The following is a 22,954-nucleotide window of genomic DNA, read 5'->3' as shown; positions in this document are numbered from 1 at the left end:
TGTTTGCTGAAAAAATTCTTTTGTTTGTTACGCATTTGAATGAAACTATTTTTTAAAAAAATTGGCAGCCGACTGTAGACACTAACACCTATACAGAACAATTTATTATTCTCTTTTTGAATACGTAAATTAATTTTTAGAAAGAAAAAAAAATATGAGAACTACAGACGTCAGTGGACCCAATCCATTCGCCATATAACGACAGTGTGCGTGAGACAACCCTCAACAGCTCTTTTCTCTCCCTATCATATGTGAATAAAAATTTATAGAGAACAAAAACTGGATCTAAAAAGCTTTATAGAACATATTACCATGGTGTAACTATGACACTTAAGAGATGGGTATAACTGGTAACTATCACGGGAACATTGAAAACATATATGAAAAGAACGAAAAAGAATAAAACTATAGAAATGATAAGGAATAAAAATTTCTTATCATATTTAGCGAGAAACATATTTGTTCTATATTTCTCTACAACAAAAGAAATAAGAAAGAATAGAAAGAAAAAATTATTCCTTATGAATGGTAAAAAATTTTAGAATATTAAAAAATGTATTGTTCATCTTCATTCTTTGGTCACCATTCATACCCATAGTAGAAGACGATATTTGACATCAACGTATAAAAATATAAAATACCAATACGAGATTTCTCTTATACTTTACAAGGAAAGCTTATGAATCACATATATCCAGCCTATATTTTGTTCTTATATATCTTAATTAAAGAAGTAAAAATGTTGGTAATTTTTTGTGTGTACGTTAGATATAACTAATTTTAAAAATTCGACTATTTGAAATATATTTCCAAATACTAATTAGCCAATTTCAAGTTGGAGTTTTAGGAGGACATTTCTTTCTTCTTCCAAATCCTTTCAAACTCTCGAAGCTAAATTGAATTTTTCTCCGGCGTATGGTCGCGTGTGAGAGCCATCGTCGGAGCCGGAGGTATTCTCTCCCTTGTCTCCTCGTTTTCCATTTGCTCACTTTCCTTCTCATGTCTCTCGATCGAGATGTTTACGAACCTGGGCTAAGGTTCCGGTCACATTGTTTTGGCTCTGCTTACGAAGGGTTAGGTTCTAAATTTCCAGCGGCGGATTTTTAAAATATATAATAATCTAAATATTTAAATTAGCCAATTTCTAATGATGGATCCAAAACTAAATCTTTTGTAGTTTAAACATGAATTAGTTAACTAAATTATCGAGCATAAGAAAATACAATAAAAAAATATAGAGCATATGTGAAACATGTTTAAATATTAGCTAACCTACTATGTTGGTATATTTAAAAGTAATACTTACTTCTAAAAATGTATGTTGTGTTAAATATAAACAATAAAACTTTTAAACAGGAAAACATTGATTTGATATTTTAAATTCCAAAAATTATCTAAAATGTTATCTCAAATTATATGTATATATATATATATATAAACAGATCTATAGACTTTTCAAAAATTTAATCCACAAAGCATCTAATATATTTTCTTATTCCTAACAAAATACCATTATTTGTCACAATCGTCATCATCATCTCATATGGGTCTCCTTTTGGTTTTAAAAAGTTCGTATCGTGTCATATATATATATAAATGTATGTATGTCTGTGAATCATGGAAGGTTGAATGTAAAAAGAGATATTCTAAAGATGAAAAGGACAAAAGAAAGAATGATATGTATATATTTTCATGTATGTGGTAAAGTAAAAAACATAAAGGCTACTCCAATTGTTTTTTTCTTTGAACAAAAGCTACTCCAATAGTTTCAAATATATTTCGTCGCCTCTTCCCATATTAAAACAGTTAATGGGTTAGAACTAAAATAAACAACTCTATTATTAATAATTCCCCAAAATGGGTAGATCCCCAATATTTTATTTGTTTTATTTTAATAATTAAAACATTAACACAAATTTTCTAAAACTTTTCTGTTTATGTCTATTTGTCTGAAAAAACATAATATAGTTTATTAGAAAAGATATATATAATATTTTAATTTTTTAAACGTTATGTAGAGCATAAATATTATATAATAGCGGTACCTGAAAAAAATATATGGTAAACCTATTGTATTTATATATATATATGTAAAGGAGATTTTCAACAGTTCAACAAAGTCATTTTAAATTCAGCCTATTCTCCAAAGAAGGAGATTGTTAATGTGAGCTTGATACTATTGTTTTATGGGCAAATCTCCAAAATAGAACATTTCTAAATTTATATCACAAAAATATCACTCAAAAACTAAAATGACCAAAATAGCACCTTTCTAAGTTTATCCTTTGAAAATTTTAATTTTTTTATTTTTTAAAATTTGAAATCTTATCCCCAAAACCTCATTTCTCGACTCTAAACCCTAAACCCTAAACCCTAAACCCTAAACCCTAAACACTAAACTCTAAACCCTAAACTCTAAACCCTAAACCCTAAACCCTAAACTCTAAACCCTAAACCCTAAACCTTAAATCCTAAACCCCACCCTTTAATTCTAAACCTTAAGTTTGTGACTTTGATAAAACATTAAGTGCTATTTTTGTGACTTTTGACTTTGAATACTAGTTTGGGAACAAAAACTTGATTTAGTGCTATTTTTATCTTTTTCTCTTGTTTTATTTACACAATTATTTTTATTATGCCAAACAATTTTCAGGAAAATGACCAACTCCCATTCCGAACAACGACGTTTGAACCGGAACCGGAATATTAAGTATATATAATGATATTAAAACACGGTAATATTGAAAAATAAAGAGAGCAAAATAGAACTTCACCTGTTTCGCCGAGTTTAAGATGTTTTTGTGGCGTTGGTGTTACTTGATTCGTATTTCTTTCTTATGGAATAAGCTTATACTAGATTTAGATTTTGATCCGCGCTAGAAAACACATAATTTATTTCTTAAAATAAATTTTATATTGTTAATTAGTATAGTTAGAAAAATAATAGAAAATATAAAGTATGATCAAAAATTTAGTTGGTTAATGAATAAGTCCAACAAACTTTTGTAAGTAGATTTTAGGATTTTTTTCCTTTTTAATAGTATAGATAAACATAAATACACACACAGAGCATGTAATAAATGGGTAAGAGTTAATTTAAGAAGACTACGTACTTTAATTAATTAGGTTCAAAGTTTTCAAATTGTTACCTAAATAATAGTTGGACGAAAGTTGTTAAAAGTAATATTATGCCGCGTGTAAGTCATGAAGAGTCTATAAATCTTTCAGTTCTAACTTTTTTTTTTTTTGGTATAAATCTTTCAGTTCTAACTTGGTAGATGTTTGGCAGTTTGTAAGTCATGAGAGTATAAATCTTTCATATCTATCCAAGTAAATGTTGGCCGCGCGTCAATCATGAAGAGTTCATAAATCTTCTATATCTATCTTGAATATATTATAGTCACGAGCGTTACAATCAAAAATTGATATTTTTCTCTACAGAGATATTTATAATTCATTACCTTAAATAATAAAATATAGTATGTAATACGTAGATACATAAAAATATGGTGGTACAAATGCTTAGTTTTGACTATTTTGTCACTGAAAACAATTGTTTTTTTGGTGTTATCCTAATTAAGATCCATAGTTAGTGTGTTTAGGTTGAATTTTTTAAATGATAAGTGCTAGTATTAAAAAGTTCCTAATATTACGTGAGTAAAAATTACCCACAACAAATAATAGGCATATGGACTAAAAAATTGAGGCGATTGTGATGTTACAATGTGGTATAATAGTCGGGATCCAAATTAGTACAAGTGTTTCTAAGGCTATGATAAGTTTAGTCCACGATACAAATATTCTGTTTTGTGAATGAAGATGATTGCAATATCACCCTTGGTGTAAAGGTCATCACAATATTATGTCTAAAACAATATTTATTCCTTTTGGTTCTATTTATCATTAAACAAACTTCTAAGTTAAAATTATGTTTTAACGATATATCTTCTGATAAATAAAAAAGTTAAATCACTAATCTTTTTTATGACGTTCTTGAATATGTATGCAAGTTTTATTAAACCACACTGCAAATTGATATCCAAAAAATATAAATTTTGAAGCCCGAAACTAGACTGAGAAATCAAATGCCTAGCCAGATCCAATAAAGTATTTGTGGCTGTGAGAAGAAGAAGAATGGCTTGATATATAGTTACTCTATTATTTTAATATTAGGATTAATTACTTTCTGTTTTAAAAAAAAACTTAAAAGTTAATTATATTAGGCTATCTGTATATATAAAGTTAGATTTTCCTTTCTTCTGACAAGCGGTAGAAAGTTTTTGCGACACGTGTCTTCCATGTATTTTTTCATACATTTTAAGTCATTCTTCTTTTAGATTATTGCAATTTGGCCAAGTACTTTCTAATCGTGGACTACCTAATCATTTTCGCACTAACTATTATTGTATGAAGTTTGATAATCTATTTTATTGTTCACTAAAATTCAAGATGAATAAAGAAATAAATAAAATAATAGAAATATATTTTACATATGTAATTTATTCACAACTAAACATAACATACATTTTTTATTTTTTTATTTTATTATTTTTTGCCATTTTCTATTATTTAATTTAAAAATTATATATTTATTTAACAATTAAAAATATAAAATGACCAAACTAATAAGAAGAAATTAGAGTGCAATACATAATCTAAACATAAAACTTCCACAGTTAGAGAGAAAAAGTAAAATACCATAGTAACACTAACTCAATAAAGATTTGGAGCTGAAAAAGATCAACAAAGAAAACTAACCTATCTCATCTTACCATATAGTGTCTTCACTAGAACAAACAGATTTCAGAAAAAGATAAAAAGATAAAATATGAGATAAATCAATCCTCGGAACACAAAGGATCGAAATCAAGCACTAGCACAAAAAAAACCAAAAAAGCGGGCTAGGGAAAGAATAATCATCGGAAGAACAAAGTCACCACAAAACAAAAATACGCATGTCTAAAGCACCGGAAACACAACCACCAACTAAGAGATAAGAAACACCTCACAAACTAAACAAGCACATACAAGGCGTTCATGCCAGCGAAGAACCACAAAACTCTGAATAGAAGAAACCAAAGCTCCAAAAGACTAAATCCGCACACCTACACCAAAGGATGCATGAGAAAAAGATAAACAACCTAAGTGGAGGAGAATAGAAGCCAACCACCGAGAAACCAAAGCTTAAGCTTGAGACCATAAACAACCTTCCAAGCGTACAAAGCATACACATAAAAAAACACTATCCAGACCTGGAGTAGCAAATATGGCGAAAGGGAGAGCCACAAGAGACGTGATCAGCGATGAAAGATGCAACGAGATGAGAGAACAAAGAGATAAAATGAGATAAAATGAAATCAACAAACCGTGGAGCCATCCTCGAACTATGAAAAGGAGCATAGAACTCAGATCACCAAAAATCCGAGCATGAAAACCAAGACGAGCAGAGTCTATTGACGGCAAACCAGCGACGAGGAAAACAATATCAATGACAACTAAACTCTGACCCAACCCAACGAGATTTAGTTTCTAACTTTAGCCAAAACCTAAGGAAAAAGAGGACCAATACTGACCGAAATAACATACAACGTCATAAGAAAAAACCCTACAACATGAAACTAATATGCATGATCTATAACAAATATCAGATAATCTCACAGAAAAAAAGAAACCACAGAGGTGAGGTGAGTCTTTTCCCAGTGATGGTGAGAAGCATTGCACACCGGAGAGGTAAACAAAATACATAGATGGTGATGACTCAAGGTCAAAAGATGGGGGAGAGTGCAAAAAACACTTAAAAAGAGTAATGTTCAAAAATGTGAAATATTAAAATACAATTTTGACGTCGTTAATCTTAGGATCAACAAATACCTAAAAACAAAGTTATTGAAATTCAATATGTTTTACATCAGAAATTCACTTCATCACTAACAAGTAGTATTATACATACTACAACACATTATTAAAAAGACAAACACATAATATATTAACTTATTACCTACTTCTACATAACATAATAAAACATTAAATAATGTTCTTCACAAATAAACACTGATCACATAATCACATCATCAGAAAATCATATTTAAGAACAATAAAAAAATATTCCGCGCGAAGCGCGGACAACCCCTAGTACATAATATTTGCATTACATAAATTGGGCTCAAAGTTACGGTAGAAGATTAGCGAACCTCACAATGTTTTTTTTGGGACAAAAGTGAACCTCACAATATTATTTTAACTTATAACTCATGGACTTGGCAGAGTACGGATGACGAGAGTGCTAAAATCACAAAACAATTTGGTATGTAAAGCCGCCGACTAAATAGCCCAGTACTACATGTGCATGACCCGAGCCATACCTCGATATTTAATTATGGGTTAACGTTTTTAAGAGAGAAAAAAAGAGCAAACTCATTCTTCTCTCGTCTAAGAGATTGACATAACTTGGCAAAAGCAATAAGCAGTTAATATCGTCCATATGGATGCGGAGCTACCAGTCTTGTTTGCAGAGTCTATATGAATCTGTTTAAATTGCTGACAAAAAAAAAAAAAGCAATAAACAGTTAATAAATTCAGAAAGAACATGTTACACTACAAACAGGGGTGAAACTAGACAATTTATCTAGTGGATGCACTATCATTAATAAAACAGAAAAGATGGAGAAGGAGGAATCAAATCCAGGTTACCGTGGGTGCACATCCTTACTTTTCCATCTGATCCAAGAGATTTTCTATGTTTTGTTTAACTAACTTTAAACTATATATAATAATAATGGGTGCAGAGGCCCCCATAGTTTATACCCTGGCTTCGCTCCTGACTACAAATCCTATTCGGCAATGATCCATTCGAACCCGTGTAGTCTCATGTACTTCCATCTCCTATCAAATGCAGCGATCTTCTCTTAATTTGGATTGGGTTTGCAAGTTTACTTAGAAGTTACTACGCTGGTATTCGTTTGTTGATCTTTTACAAAAAATGTAACATACAAGATTTTTGTCATACAGATTACTAAATAGTATATGCAGAGTATATTAATATTGTATAGGTCACACCAAACAAAAACTGTTGCAAAAGCACATGGTCGATCCTCGCTAAAATCCAACAAATAAGGGTTTAATCACAAAAATGAGTTTTTAAGAGGCATCAATTTGGTAAAATTAGTTTGTGGTAAAGTGATTGAGTGTATTTTTTATAAGGTTGAGTTGCTGATTTGATCAATGTCAAAATTTTCTCTTTTGTTTTGTATTTAATATTTATACTTATGGATGGGCATAAGAAAATATTATCTGCATTAGGCATGAAATTAGATTGGGCCGGGCCACGAAATCAACTTCCTCTGTTTCAAGGCTGAAACAATGCTTATGCAGTTTTCGGCGACGGGAATACGTTGTTTTATCCATTCAAAAGCATGTTTGTTTAATTCAAAGTTGTTAGAATCACTGTATTATCTCTCGTTGTAGCTCAAGGCGGAACAACTTCCAGCTTAGTTACTTCAAGCTCCTGGTATGAAACATACCAGAATCAGAATTCAGGACACAGTAACATCAAGAAAAACTTGCGAAACAAAGAAAATGACCAATGATAATATCTAAAGAATTATTAATCGCGTGGTTTTTATCAGGCCTGAGACTTATTATCCGAGATCCATATTCGATCCGAGATCCGCTCCGGATCCGCTTCGAAAATAAGATATCTGGAGTGTCCGGATCCGAATCCGGATAGTAAAATCTTGAATCAGTTCAAACGGAATCTGGATCCGGATATCTTAATTTTTAAGTCCAGATATCCGGATTCGGATCCGTATTTTTAGAACACATTAAATTTTTAAATTTCATTAATAATTATATTTGATATAGTAATATTTATACATGAATTAATCTTATAATATTATATTTTAGTTTTTACAATATCATAGACATATATAAATATATTTATAAATCTTGTATAAGTATTTAATTTATGTATTATATTAAAAAAATAGTATTTTTTTATAAAAATATTATTTTTAATTATTTTTAGGGATCCGGATCCGAATATCCGCGGGTAACAGAATATTGAGACGGATATCCGAAATCCGGATATCTGGAAACCACGAATCTGGATCCGGATATTAAATCTACGGATCCGACAGATCCGGATCTGGATACCCTAAATTTCCTGGATATCCGGATCCGTCACAATCCTAGTTTTTATCTATTTTTTTAATATACTTATTTTTTTGTCAGCAGCTTTTTTCATCTCTTTACTATTTTACCAAGAGAAAAGGTCAATATTAGTTTTTTTTTTTCCCGAATATTGCTGATAGTATATTGAATCCGGATAAATTAATTTTCTCTAGCTTTTTGTAGTCAACTGATTTTTATCTTCCAGAAATGAAAAATCAACATACTGTAAAGTTTTGTCTCTATTTTTATATTGTAACCGGAGAAATTCTTGGGTTCACCCCCTAGGGTGAACCTCTAGATTCACCAACCAATAGTATTTGAGTATTTGATATTTGATATTTTTTTAAAAAAAGAAACAAAATTGAATTTCCAAATAAGATTATATTTTTAAAATAAAACAATAAAAATACATAAAAATAGTTACAATAAATAAATAAATAAATATTGTTAAACCGTTAGCAAAATACTAAATCGTATACCCTAAATCCTAAACTCCAAACCCTAAATTATAAACCTTAAATCTTGGATAAACCGTAAACCATTGAAAAATTTTAAACCCTAAATCATATATTAAAAACTAAATCTTAATAACACTAAACCCTAAACCCTAATCACTAAACCCTAAACCCTTGGATAAACTCTGAACCCTTGGATAAATCATAAACTCTAAATAAAAAAATATTTAAAATTGAACCCTAAAGTTTATGATTTATCCAAGGGTTAAGAGTTTACCCAAAGATTTAGGGTTTAGTGATTAGGATTTAGGGTTTAGTGCTATTAAAATTTAGTTTCTAATGTATGATTTAGGGTTTAAGATTTTCCAACGGTTTAGAGTTTATCCAAAGTTTAAAGTTTAACATTTAGGGTTTAGGGTTTAGGATTTAATATTTCACTGAAGACTTAACAATATTAATTAATTTATTTTTTGTAACTATTTTTATATATTTTTATTATTTTATTTTAAAAATATAATCTAATTTGGATATTCAATTTTATTTCCCTTTTTTTAAAGATATCAAATATCAAATACTTAAACACTACTCACTGGTTGGTGAAACTGACTGAATCCAAGAATTTCTCCTTCAGATTGATATTTACGTGAATCTAACATTTATTTTCGAGATTAACTTTAAATCTCGGAAAAAAAAAAGAAATTCTAGTAGTTTCACAACAAAATCCTGAATGTTCCAGTGCAAACTAATCTAAGAAACAATGATCTTATATATAGATTTCAGCTGCCGAGGAGAGAAATTGAAAGGTTAAGGTTAAGATCAATCTTTGGTGAAGAACCCAAGCAATCTTTGAAGATGAATGGTGCAGAACATGTGGAGACGGCTTCACTCGTTTCGCTCACTGATGATCCGTTGCTTCTCCAGTGATGATGATTCAGCGACAGAGACAACGACAAATCTGCTTCTTCTTCGTGTTCTTGCCAAGTGTTCTTCTCCTTCTCTGTTTTCTGTTGAGCCAAAAAGATGAGGAGATCAATTTACTAAACCGGACAAGATTGGGGTCGTGTTACTCCGATTTCAATCAAACCGGTTAAGACTTAAACCAAACCGTAATCCCCCCCCAGCATGATATCACGCAGATCTAAGTTCCAATAGCATGATTATTCATTATTATATTTGAAAGTATATTTTTATAATTATATGAAATTTCATATTGACAAAATATACACCTTGTGGAAATGATGTGATCGAAACATCGTCGTTTCTTTCGTCTTCTTCATGTTCATGGTGTGAAGGAAGTCAGCATCATCATCACCACTAGACTCTGAAGTCTGCTCCTTTTTTCTTCCTCCCCTGTACCAAAGTAAATATAAAAAAACAATAAAAAGGACGATTTCAAATGCAGACAAAAGAGTATGATATGATAGCTTTTCTGATACAAAATTAAACCATGTCAGAATATATATAAAAATATAATAAATAAAATTTACCTAAGAGAAGAATGTGAAGAAAGAGGGAAGGAGTGAAAACCCAGAAGACAATCATTCCTTGTGTGTAAAGACAAGTTGTCATGAAGATTATCTTCTTCAGTGTCTTGTCTTCTTCTTATTGAAGATGAAGAGCTTTCCTCTGTCCCCAAAAAAAAAAGAATTAAGTAAATGACCTTAATGAATATTCTCTTGATCTATATAAATAGCAATACCCATTTTCTTGTTTTAAAAGAAATATATGTATTTATGACAATTGTCTTATGAATCATGACACTAGACCAATAGTACATACTACAAACAGAAACAGTAAAACAATTAAATTCCGTCTATTATTATAGTTTTGATGTTAACAGCTCAGATTAAAATCAACGGTCCCATTCTTTCGAAAATCATATCATTTCAGAGTATTTATGGAAATTAATAAACACAGAGGAGAAATATACATTACCTGGTTTCCCCAAAGTAAGTTTAGAACCTCTATGCATCTGTTATATGTGGTTGTAAAATTGAAGAGAAAAAGGTGATTTAATATTCAGGATATTATGATAAGAGAAAAACTAATGTTGGGTAAAATTACTACCTGGAGATGGCTCTTGACATGTGAAATTGTGAGTCCCTTCACATCCATCATCTTAAGAACAAGCTTTGGAGTGGCTCCTGTTTCATCAAACCCAACAAAAATACAAAAGAGAAAGAAAAAAAGTTAGAAAGGTACTATGATGATTCTTTATGACAACTATTCATGAAAAGTAATAACGAGAAATTGCAATACTTTTACAACAAAATCAAACAACACAAAAAAATCCACACTTTGATATATGAATGAAACCAATAACCAAAAGTGTGAAGCTTGGTTTAAAAACATGAATGAGAGATGATCCGTCAAGATAATGACACAATAAACAAACGATAAACTTTCAATTTTTCTAAATACAATCCAAGAAACTCAAACTTGAAGGTATATATGAATGAAACAAAGTCAAGCACAAAAGTTCAAAAAAAAACAAAAAAAAAAACAAAGTAAAGGATGAGAATCATTTTAGAAATATCGTGAAAAAACTCACTTTGAGACATGTGAATAAAAACAAAGTGACAAAAATGCATATTTTCAAAAGATTCGAGGAGAAAATGATCGTACGATGTTGGCCACCGAGCATATCTACAGCGTTAACGAAACAACGGTGGAGATCCGGCGTCCATCTGAGCCGAGGCACCGGAGACCGTACGTATGGCCTAACTCCACCGCCTCTTTGACCGTTAAATCCAACGCCGTTATAGTTTTCGTTTCCGTTTCTCCCAGCAGCTTTACCCATTTTCTAAAGATATCAGTCCCAACAACCCTAAAAAGAACCCCAAGATCAAGAAGTTTGAGTTTATTTTTTTTCTTCAAACACACAAAACTGAAGAAAGAGAAACCAAGAGCACTAAGAGAGAGAGAGAGAGAGAGAGAAAGAGAGAGGATTCGTGGCTATGTTGGATTAAAAGAGTAAGTTTTTTTGTTTTCTGATTTGGTTTTCTGGCTTTTTCTAAAAGATGACCGACTCTTTTTCCATCTATTCTCTTTGTCTTTTTTGGATGCACTCAAACTTTTATCTCTCTATACATATATCTTTGCATAAAGCCAAATAACAATAATAATAATTTAAACTTTAGAGAATTTCATTTAATTTTTTTGTTTGCCGGACATTCCATTGTAGCTATGTTTAAAACTGGAATTAATTTAATTTAATACTTTTTGATTGGTTTTAGAAACACAATAATCTAAGTATATCCCTTCACATGGAGTTTATATTATGCTTAGATCAGACATACATGTTTAGTACGGTTTGGGTTTGGGTTCAAATTGTGTTAACAATGTTACATCTTTCGAACAAAATCTACACTAAAAGAATTAAAACTCATAAACTAGATAATTGTCTTTTTTATGAATTGTTCATGACAATATAGTGATGATTTGACGATTCGTAAATCTCGTAAAGTCAATATTTGATCACTTATTGATATACCATGGATTTGACTCATTTTCATCTACGGTATATAAGTGTTTTACTATATATATTATATATTCTATCATATTAGGTATGTTTTCAGGTTCAGCAGTATCTTGGAGTAAATTGATGATTATGGAACATTTAGGAGCTTAAAAGAGATTTCATCTGAGCTGACCATTAGAGGTCGATACGAAGAAAAAGCAATCGTTCGATGCACATCTAGTGCCGTCGATCGATACAAAAGAGAAGCCTCGACGATTAAAAATTATGATCGATCGATGTACATCCTGTACCATCGATCGATGTCGAGACGCGAGATGCACGATTTGGTTACAGCCGATTTTAAACCCAATGTTTCACCAAATTACAAGATTACCCCTGACGAGTTTTTAACCTAATAGTTATATAATTGCCTAAGTGTTAGGAGGCAAAGAGTTTTTTTGGAGCGACCATTGTATTCTTACTTTCAGCAAGAGAGAGAGAGAGAGAGAGAGAGAGAGAGAGAGAGAGAGAGAGAGAGAGAGAGAGAGAGAGAGAGAGAGAGAGAGAGAGAGAGAGAGAGTTTGAGGAGAGAAAATCACAGAGAGATTTGTGATTGAAACTCCATTGATTCATCTATTCTATTCTATGCAGTTTTTATCTATATTTTGTGTCATGAATTGCTTAGCTATGTCTGAGTAGTTTACTTGTTAGATTCAGGGTTCAAATAGGTTAGAAGGATTACCCCCAACTATAAATTTGCTGAGTTGTGATATTCATTGATTGATTGTTCTTAATGCTTGTTTTAGCCTTGCTAACTAGAACATGAACCTAGGAATTTGCATGTGTCAAGCATCCTTGATCATCCTATCCTGAATCTAATCTGTCATGCTAAGACTGCTAGAGAGAGCTAACCGCTGATCTAGGAGACTAGTGAGCATTGGCGCCTAGGGCTTAGCTAGAAGCTATTGATCGATATTGTCTTCTGACAATCGATCGATATTACGAAAGGTGTATCGATCGATATCCATATAGGATCATCGATCGACACTTTCTTGTGATCAAAAGACGACAGTTGAGATCCAAGATCTAGTTAGTTAACGAGTGAAACATTACCATCGCTGATCACTGTGATTAAGGAGTTGAGCTCTAATATATCATGCATGCAAGTGTTAGACATCTATAGGATTATAATCTCTAACATCTGAATAGAAACCCTGCATTTAATATCTTCCAATAAAGTTACACCCCAATCATCTTGTTAGTCGAGCAATAGACTTGCTCAATTAGGATTGCTATTTACTTTTAAACCATAAGACAACAAACACCTAAAATTAATAACCTGACTAGATTTAATAGATTCCCTAGCTCCTTGTGGATTTGATCCCTAAATACTGCAACTGAACCTCTTATTTGAGAGAGTAATTCACTCCTTAGGGTAATTTGAGTGGTATCAAATTTGGCACCGTAGCCGGGGAGCTTTGATCGCCATTAGATTTAGTGTTATTGATTCTTATTCTTTTCTCTACCCCCATTCTGACACAAATTTTTTTCTTGTCTTTCAGGTGCATGCCCAGCAATACCAGATGCAACAAGGACAAACACCTGCTATTCTTAGAAGATCTTGCTCACTTGGAACACACGATCCGCAAAGACCAACGTTCCTCATCGCTCGACGCAGCAGCTTTCACGTTGACTGATTCTCGCACCCAACCGTCGACCGACATATGACCTTCATCGTCGACCGATCTACATCGTTCGACATCGATCGATACTACACCGCGTACATCGATCGATCATCAGTCGTGAAACATGGTTGCGATTGTTATTCTCACACAGGACGAGAATAGAAACCTGTATGACCAGGATGGTCATCTGCGTAATGCAACATGTCATAAACTAGACGCTTAGGGGAATGTAATCCCTGATACTGATGCTACAGGAGCTGCTCAACCTGTAGAAGAGGCTGCTCGACCAAGGGCACTGGCTGACTACTATATATTCTATCATATTAGGTATATTTTCAGGTTTAGCAGTATCTTGGAGTAAAGTGATGATTATGGAGCATTTAGGGGCCTAAAAGAGATTTCATCCGAGCTGACCATTAGAGGTCGATACGAAGAAGAAGCAATCGTTCGATGCACATCCAGTGTCGTCGATCGATACAGAAGAGAAGCCTCGACGATTGAAAATTATGATCGATCGATGTACATCCTGTACCATCGATCGAGGTCGAGACGCGAGATGCGCGACTTGGTTCCAGCGGACTTTAAACCCAAGGCTTCACCAAATTACAAGATTACCCCTGATGAGTTTTTAACCTAATAGTTATATATTTGCCTAAGTGTTAGGAGGCAGAGAGTTTTTTTGGAGCGACCATTGTATTCTTACTTTCAGCGAGTGAGAGAGAGAGAGAGTTTTAGGAGAGAAAATCATAGAGAGATTTGTGATTAGAACTCCATTGATTCATCTATTCTATTCTATGAAGTCTTTATCTATATTTTGTGTCATGAATTGCTTAGCTATGTCTGAGTAGTTTACTTGTTAGATTCAAAGTTCAAATAGGTTAGATGGATTAGCCCCAACTATAGATTTGCTGAGTTGTGATATTCATTGATTGATTTTTCTTAATGCTTGTTTTAGCCTTGCTAACTAGAACATGAACGTAGGAATTTGCATGTGTCAAGCATCCTTGATCATCATGTCCTGAATCTAATTTGTCATGCTATGACTGCTAGAGAGAGCTAACCGCTGATCTAGGAGACTAGTGTGCATTATCAACCCGCGCCTAGGGGTTAGCTAGAAGCTATTGATCGATATTGTCTTCTGACAATCGATCGATATTGCGAAAGGTGTATCGATCGATATCCATATAGGATCATTGATCGATACTTTCTTGTGATCAAAAGACGACAGTTGAGATCCAATATCTAGTTAGTTAACGAGTGAAACATTGCCATCGCTGATCACTGTGATTTAGGAGTTGAGCTCTAATATATCATGCATGCAACTGTTAGGCATATATAGGATTATAATCTCTAACACCTGAATAGAAACTATGCATCTAATATCTTCCAATAAAATTACACTCCCAATTATCTTGTTATTCGAGCAATAGACTTGCTCAATTAGGAGTGATATTTACTTTTAAACCATAAAACAACAAACATCTAGAATTAATAACTTGACTAGATTTAATACGTTCCCTAGCTTTTTGTGGATTCGATTCCTAAGTATTGCAAATGAACCTAGAGAATAATTCATTCCTTACGGTAATTTGAGTGGTATCAGACAATGAATACTAGCAAAATAGAAAGAATAAAGATATAAATGACCAGCTGGAATGTTGTTACTTTATAAACTTGGGGGTTTATTCAAAGAGTGAGGTGACATGTGTTTTTGACCTAGCTATAAGGATATACATAACCTACAAAAATGGTAATCATACGAAAGTCACTATGACTTTGGTTACATTAGACTAGACTCTTGACCCTATTCAGTAATTTCTGTAATAGTTTAAAGAGAATCATTGCATGTCGACGTACCAGAAATTTACACATGGCTATATATACAACTTGCGTGAAGAAACATTGTACATTCTTAGATATTAATAGTAATCTCTTTCCACGAATAATCAAATAACCGTACCTTTGTTAGCTGGAAAAAAGAACACATTTTCTCATTAAAATGAAAAACTTATAACTCAGGATATTTACCTTTTATAGATTTGGGATTTGCTCAATTGAATAATAAGTTTCGTCTACCCTCAGACCTTACTCGCTCTTTTTTTTACCATGCAGGTTTGTTTAGACCTAATTTAAAAAGCCCAACTGCTAAGCTTTGACCATTGCATGATTATTGTTCTTAGTTTCCTTTTTTTTTGTTTTCTTATGGAATCTTGTTTAACTTTCTGATAAGAAAATTTACAATGGTCCTTCCTATTGTCTTTTGGACCACCGTTTTGACTTCATTCCCCTAATTCTCTTTTGTTTTCTACTTTTCTCTCATTTTCCCATTCATTTTTTTCTTCTGTTTCTATTCTTTTTCTCTTCCCTATTAAGTAATAGTAATAGTTATTGGAATTTAATTTTGTATATGTATATACTAATAGTACTTATCTGGAGTAACACTTTATAATTTAATTTTTTTCTCAAACTATAAAACGTACCCCATGCTCTGGGACCTTTCCATATTGTTTTCTTCTTATTTTCATTGTTACTTTGCACATGTATATCGATGACGAATCACAAGCATCATATACCTACGTGATAGTCCACAATTTCCAACCACGAATCCAATATTTTTATTTGCAATTTTTGTTCATCGGTGAGAAAATTAGGATTTTGGGTTTGTATAATATACTTTCTGTTATAATAACTAGCGTGAAAAGAAACATATTAACATTTTAATTAAAAATGACATATCGGAGGATAATCTTGTACGCACGGAGGATAGTCTTGTACACAGTGTCAGGAAACAGTCGTTTTTTTCGTTCACATAGATGCAGAGTTACCGGTTTGGTTTTCAGAATTTTCATGAGTATAGAATCTGTTTATGTTGATGACAAAAATAAATTAAGAATGACATATAAATTTAATGTGGCAGCACTAGAACTATGTCCATAGAAAAATAGTATTTTATTGATGGAGTAGAAAAAGTCATAGATGATTGAAGAATCGGTTTCCAACTCACAATAAAACCAACTTAGATGAATATATAACCAGTCTACATTTCGTGCATAATCATAATCAAAATAGTTTGTAACCAAGTCCGGATTCTCGCCACTATAGACAAGACCATATGTACCCTTAAAGTACTAGAAATTCTTTCAAACTATCCAGTGCTCATTTCATAGCTTAACCATAAACATGCTCACAATACCGACTGCATGTGCAAGATCTAGCATTTTACAGACCATAACATACATAACACTCTCTACAATGCTAGAATAATGAACTCGCGACATATACTCCTTTTTCTTTTCAGATATATCACCATACATGGTAGGATGAAAGTTCACAGCACACAAAGTATCAATAGCCATAACATTATGCATCCTAAATTTTGTCAGAACTTTTCAAATATATGCCTTTTGTGACAAGAACAACATTTTCATCATATCCCTAAAGATTTGCATCCCTAAAATCTTTTTTACTACATCCAAATCATTCATTTCGAACTCAAAACTAAATAGTTCTTTCAACTTCTGAACATCACACATCTTTTTTCCAACTATCATAATGTCATCCACACAAAGCATCATGTATATATATGAATCATCCCCCACCTTGCTCATGTAAACACAATAGTCATATGAACTCCTTTTGTAACTCAACTTGACCATATAGTTGTCAAACCTCTTGTACCATTGTCTAGGAAACTACTTAAGTCCACAATGACTTCTTCAACTTGCACACATGATATTCCTTACTAGGAACAAGAAAACCATTAGGCTGAATCATGTAACTCTCCTCCACAAACTACATGAAGAAAAACAATCTTCACATCAAGTTTCTCAAATTCTAAATACTCACGTGTTAATATTTTTAATAACACTCTGATAGAAGTGTGTCTAACTACAAGTGAGAATATCTCATTGTAGTACACCCATTCTCTTTGACTTAAACCTTTAGCAAAACTCGAGTTTTATACTTAAGTCTCTCTTTTGGTGGTTGTTCATTTTTAATTTTGTAAATCCACTTCCAAGTTACAACCTTTCTTCTAGATGGTAGGCTAACCAGATCTCATGTATGATTCTTATCATGAAATCATCTCATCTCCCATTGCAGCAAACCTTTTCTCAGACGCATAATTTGATATAAATTCTCTCTAAGTGGATGGCTTGTAAGTATCACTTCCTCGACAACATTAGTGCATAACCCACCATATCCTCAAAATGATATCTTTGTGGTGGCCTGACATCGACTTTCTTTGGTTTAGCCTTAGCAATACTGCATTTTTCCGACCCAGCACATTGATTTCTAGAATTAGAAGACACATACTACTTGTCGGACATAGATCGATCGATCTAATTATGTAGATCGGTCGATCTAATTATGTAGATCGGTCGATCTAATTATGTAGATCGGTCGATCATGTGTGAACGGACATTGATCAATCAATCTGATCATTGCGAACACCCGATCTTGTGTCATCTAGCATAGATCAATCGATCCCTGACAGGGATCAGTCGATCCTGGGTAATCCGACTGAATTTCCTGCAGCTTCAACTACTTGTGAAAATCTTCACTCTTTGCTTCTAAAATGGACTCAACTAAAATTTTGAGAATAAAACACTCTTCAAACACAAAGTTCCTACTCATTACAACTTGTTTCTATGATGGAAACCAGAAAATGTATCCCTTGGCTCCATCTCCATATCTCATAACCACTTTTTTTTTTGCTTTTGGTTCTAGCTTTCTTTCATCAACATGATGATAAACTATGCAACCAAAAACTCTCAAAATGGAATAATCAGCATAAGGTATTATACATTGATGCATGTGTGTGGTCCCTAATTGATCAAATTACAAGTCGTTTTCACTGCTTCGGCCTGAAATCTCTTCTCTTAACCAACATTAGACATCATGTACCTCGATTTCTCTAGCAATGTCTGGCTCATTCTCTCTCATGCAACATTCTGCTTTGGTGTATACATGTGTGTATGATGTCTAGCAATCCTTGCATCCCTACAAAACAAAATGAACTATGGTGAGCAGAATTCCCGACCATTATCAGTATGAAGCCTCTTTATCTTTTTCTCAGTTTGATTCTCCACAAGTATTTTCCACTCTTTTAAAGTTATTGAAAGCTTCACTTTTGTGCTTCATGAATGTGATTCAAGTCTTCCTCGAATATTCATCAATCATGTACACTAAATACCTGTGACCCTTCAGTAACTCCACCTTGGAGGGATCCCAACAATCTGAATGAATGTAATCCAATGTGTCTTTTATCTTATGAACAGCCTTAGGAAACTTTTTTTTTGTGTAACTTCTCAAACACACAGTACTCACATAATTCAAGACTCTTGGTCTTATAACCACAAATAAGATCTCACTTTGACAAAATCTGCATCCCACGCTCATCCATATGACAAGCCTGGTATGCCACTGTTTTGTCATATCCTCATTGTGAATCTATGGAGATGCAACTTTGTTGAACCTGAAACTATAGAACGTTCCAGAAAATACATAGTACCATGAATTAAACCTCTCATAACTACGTTTGAATCCATGTAGACATTCAAAATCCATTCCCCATATTCTCCACCTGGGACTAACTGAGATGTTTCGTGGACATCAATGGAACATGTCTAACTTCAATTAATGTGCAAACTCTATCATCATGTGTCCTGAGCTTTATAGATACAATTCCAACAATATTGCAAGCAAAATCACTCGTCATCTTAATCTTGCCATCAAACATTTCCTCATACTCTAACAATCATTCCCCCTTTGACACATATGATAACACACTCATGTGCCAGAATCCATACATCTTTAGGGTGTGTTTTTCCATGAAAAACTAAAGCAATATATTCATCCGATTTAGCTTCATTCACTACTACCGCAGTGCAACCAGATTGCTTCTTCTTCTTAGGACAATCAGACTTCTAATGCCCTCATTCTTTGCAGTAATTAAAAATGTCATTTTGCCTAGACACCTTTATAAATGACTTTTTGTCTTTCGACCTCTTGTCTTTCCCAAATTTCTTTCTACCACTAACAAACAACCCAAAGCTTGGTCATCTGTACCAGAACATGATGCTTTGTGACGCAATTCCCTGCTCTAAAGTGCCGACCCGACTTCCTCCAAACTCATCGTATCCTTACTTCCTATGAGTGACTGAACAAAGTTCTCATATGAGTTTGGCAGTGATACCGATAAAATCAGTGATGCATCCTCATTCTCCACGTTGACATCAATATTATGCATATCCAACATTATGGAACTTAATTGTTAATGTGATCCTGAAGTTGTATACCTTCTTGCATTCTCATAGCGAAAAGACGTTTTTCAGAAATGACTTCTTAGATAGAGACTTAGTCATGCATAGAATCTCTAACTTTGACCACAAACTAGTTACAGTATCAACACCATAAATTTTGATGTTGATTTCATCTGCCAGACTCAACAAAAATTGTTGAATAGGTCATTTTTTCACTAACCTCCATCTCATATGTAATATGTTCAACCTTCTTTCTTGGCAACAATGCCCAAGGACCCTGTTGATTTACCAACGCAATCATCTTGACAAGGATCAATAGAGTACTTTATTGATGGAATACTTGATACCAGTTTATTATAATGAATGTGAGAAAAAAAAAATAGATTAGCAGAATGATAAACAATAAAGAATGACATAGAAATTTAATATGGACCAATAGAACACTTTAATGATGGAGGTTAATTTTCAAAGTACAGACTAAGGTGAAAATCATATGGAAAAATATATAAAAAAAACATTTAATGAATTCAAAATTTGATGAAACTTTTATTGCATGTAATCTCTTTTATAGGACTTATCGATCAACCATATATTATTTCGGACATATTTTTAAAAGTAATAAATTATTTTCAAAAGCATAATACTGTTATAAATTGTTTACAATTGATTACTCGTATTTTAAACACCAAAACACTGTTTTGCATACAGTATATCATTTCACGTAGCATTAAAAATTACAATTGTTTTATGAGAGAAGTAACACGTTGTTTTGACGTGGTATCAAGAATAACAAAATCCAAATAAATATTCATTTAAGAGAATTAAAATTAATTTAACAAAGTCGCCATCTTTATTCAACCCACAGATAAGACCTTTATGGCTTGCACAAGGAAGAAAAACATAATCAGACATGAACAACTATATAGATCTACACACAAAGTGAGGTCATTGACCTTTATTGTAAATTACTATGATCTGCCTTTTCTTCTCATTCATGCACATTCTCTATATTGTTAAAAACACGTGGAATGCTGCATATATACCAAAAGAGAATGTAAACAATGTATTGTTGAAAAAGGTTATTGTTTGATTAGACGGTAATTAAAATATGAATATTCTTTTCTTTTTGTCAACAAAATATGAATATTCAATCACCAGCTTTTCAAAGACGCACGAGTTACGTATATTATCTGTAAGTTGACGAGAAGACTATTACAAAAAGGTAATGTTCAAAAAAATTACTAGACGCTAGTTAGGTAGTCTATATGAAATTATTGATTAGAAGGGTGTTTAAACCGATTTTTAAAACGTTTAAACTGGTTTTTTAAAAAATGTTCTAAATTTTTTTTATTTAGATCCGATTTACAGACTAAATGAACACCTAGACGCCGCCTCAGCCAATTTTTATAACAGTGAAAACACTATCAGATTATGATCATTGATCGAAATTATCAAATAGAGACATTCAAAATGGTTTATGAAACTTATTTAATGTGAAAATTGTAAGATTTTTGTTATTGATCGAAATTTTGACTAACAATATAATTTTTCAGCCAAAACACACCACCTTTTTTGTTTTTTTTCATGTCTCGTCCAAAAGTTTGTGTATCTTCTAAGACGATACCTAGATTATTTTAAACAAGTTTTTTTAGGAGAATAGATTCCTCCCAACAGAATTAAATTCATAACTCTTTAAATCTCTAGTAAGAAGTCCAAGAGATTTAATCAATAGATCAGCTCTTTGTTGGTATCTTTTGTTCAATTTGTAGTACCCTAGTATTCATATAAAAATTTTCGCACATGAGATTTCTGAATAACATTTCCAGATCTCCTAAACTGAGATTTGAGTTAACTATCGTATGGTTCACCATATTGCATAAACTTGTTGAACTAAACCACCGAAGTGTTTTTTTTCAAGTTGTAATATAACGTAATGCATGTCAAATCATCTACTATTTATCAATTTGTTTTAAAAATATTCGTTTTAAACGTTAACATAAACACTAAAACAAATTCATGGCATTGTGATATAACCTATTAACTTCGTCTTTCATATCGGCTATCACATTTGCAATTTCTTGAAAAGTATTTTTTAACAATAACCTGTGAACGGAATCCAATCTTCTAGTGGAAAAGTTGTAATTGTTCCGTGATAAATAAATAACTACAGTAAGAAAGAACCAAACGGAGAAAAATAAAATAAAACTATACATTAAATGAGTCTGGCGGTAGACAAATAGCTCCAAGAGAAATTGAATGAGTAATTGACTGTAGAGATCCATGATTCATGGCTTTTACCACAATCACACCATTCAATAATTCTCTTTCTTTGTTTTTTTTTCTTAATTTTTCATTAGACTTTATAGTTTATACCTATGTTCGGAACTATGCTATGTGTTAGTCGGACGGCCGACATGAGTCTAGAGATTTAATAAAAAATCAGGAACTACTCAGTGATTAATCAAGGTCTAGTTTCTAAGCTTTTACATGTATATATATCTATAAATATTATATATGTAAACTATGTACAATAAGTTACATTGGCTCAAGTGATGATTGCATTATTAAATGTTGTGTGTACTCAGTTTATAAACTTTTTTGCCTATTCTTTTCATGTTTCCATTTAAAGAAGGGAAAAAATGTATTTTCGCAATCATCTTCTTTATTAACCTAATACCTGCAACACGACGCCTCTATTTTTCCAACTTTTTTTAACACTCATTAACATACAATTTCATCACTTTATAAGTCAAATTTTCATAGATCCAACTAAAATACACATGATTTTAACACAAAACTAAACAAAAAACTTTTTTTTTTTTGATAAATCTGATTTTATTATTGATTAGGGTCAATCCGCCAAGGTAGTTGACCGCCCAAGCGTGTACTCGCTGGACAGGCGGCAACCTAGTCCGCATTTTC

The 22,954-nt window shown here is 32.4% G+C and overlaps 1 protein-coding gene across 1 annotated transcript; it reads right to left on the bottom strand.

Moving 5' to 3' along the window:
• Positions 1-9,237: 9,237 nt before the first annotated feature.
• On the bottom strand, positions 9,238-11,681 carry LOC106397533 (putative Myb family transcription factor At1g14600). The gene is made up of 6 exons (XM_013838128.3): positions 11,250-11,681; positions 10,692-10,768; positions 10,560-10,596; positions 10,112-10,250; positions 9,851-9,974; positions 9,238-9,628 (listed from the first exon to the last, which is right to left on the bottom strand). The coding sequence occupies exons 1-6, from the start codon at positions 11,422-11,424 to the stop codon at positions 9,401-9,403; spliced, it is 780 nt and encodes a 259-aa protein (XP_013693582.1). The 5' UTR covers positions 11,425-11,681; the 3' UTR covers positions 9,238-9,400.
• Between the last annotated feature and the right edge of the window lie 11,273 nt (positions 11,682-22,954).

Source organism: Brassica napus, chromosome C2 (assembly GCF_020379485.1).
Source record: "Brassica napus cultivar Da-Ae chromosome C2, Da-Ae, whole genome shotgun sequence".
NCBI classification, from domain to species: domain Eukaryota; kingdom Viridiplantae; phylum Streptophyta; class Magnoliopsida; order Brassicales; family Brassicaceae; genus Brassica; species Brassica napus.
The sequence above is the reverse complement of the archived record's forward strand: the minus strand, read 5'-3'. Positions and strand labels throughout refer to the sequence as shown.

Excerpts from the sequence above, each read along its gene's own strand:
- LOC106397533 (XM_013838128.3), bottom strand. The coding sequence starts at position 11,424 with ATGGGTAAAGCTGCTGGGAGAAACGGAAACGAAAACTATAACGGCGTT. Across the intron at positions 10,251-10,559 it reads ACTTACTTTGGGGAAACCAG|AGGAAAGCTCTTCATCTTCA; the intron begins GTAATGTATATT and ends TTTTGGGGACAG. Across the intron at positions 9,975-10,111 it reads TCTTCACATTCTTCTCTTAG|GGGAGGAAGAAAAAAGGAGC; the intron begins GTAAATTTTATT and ends ACTTTGGTACAG.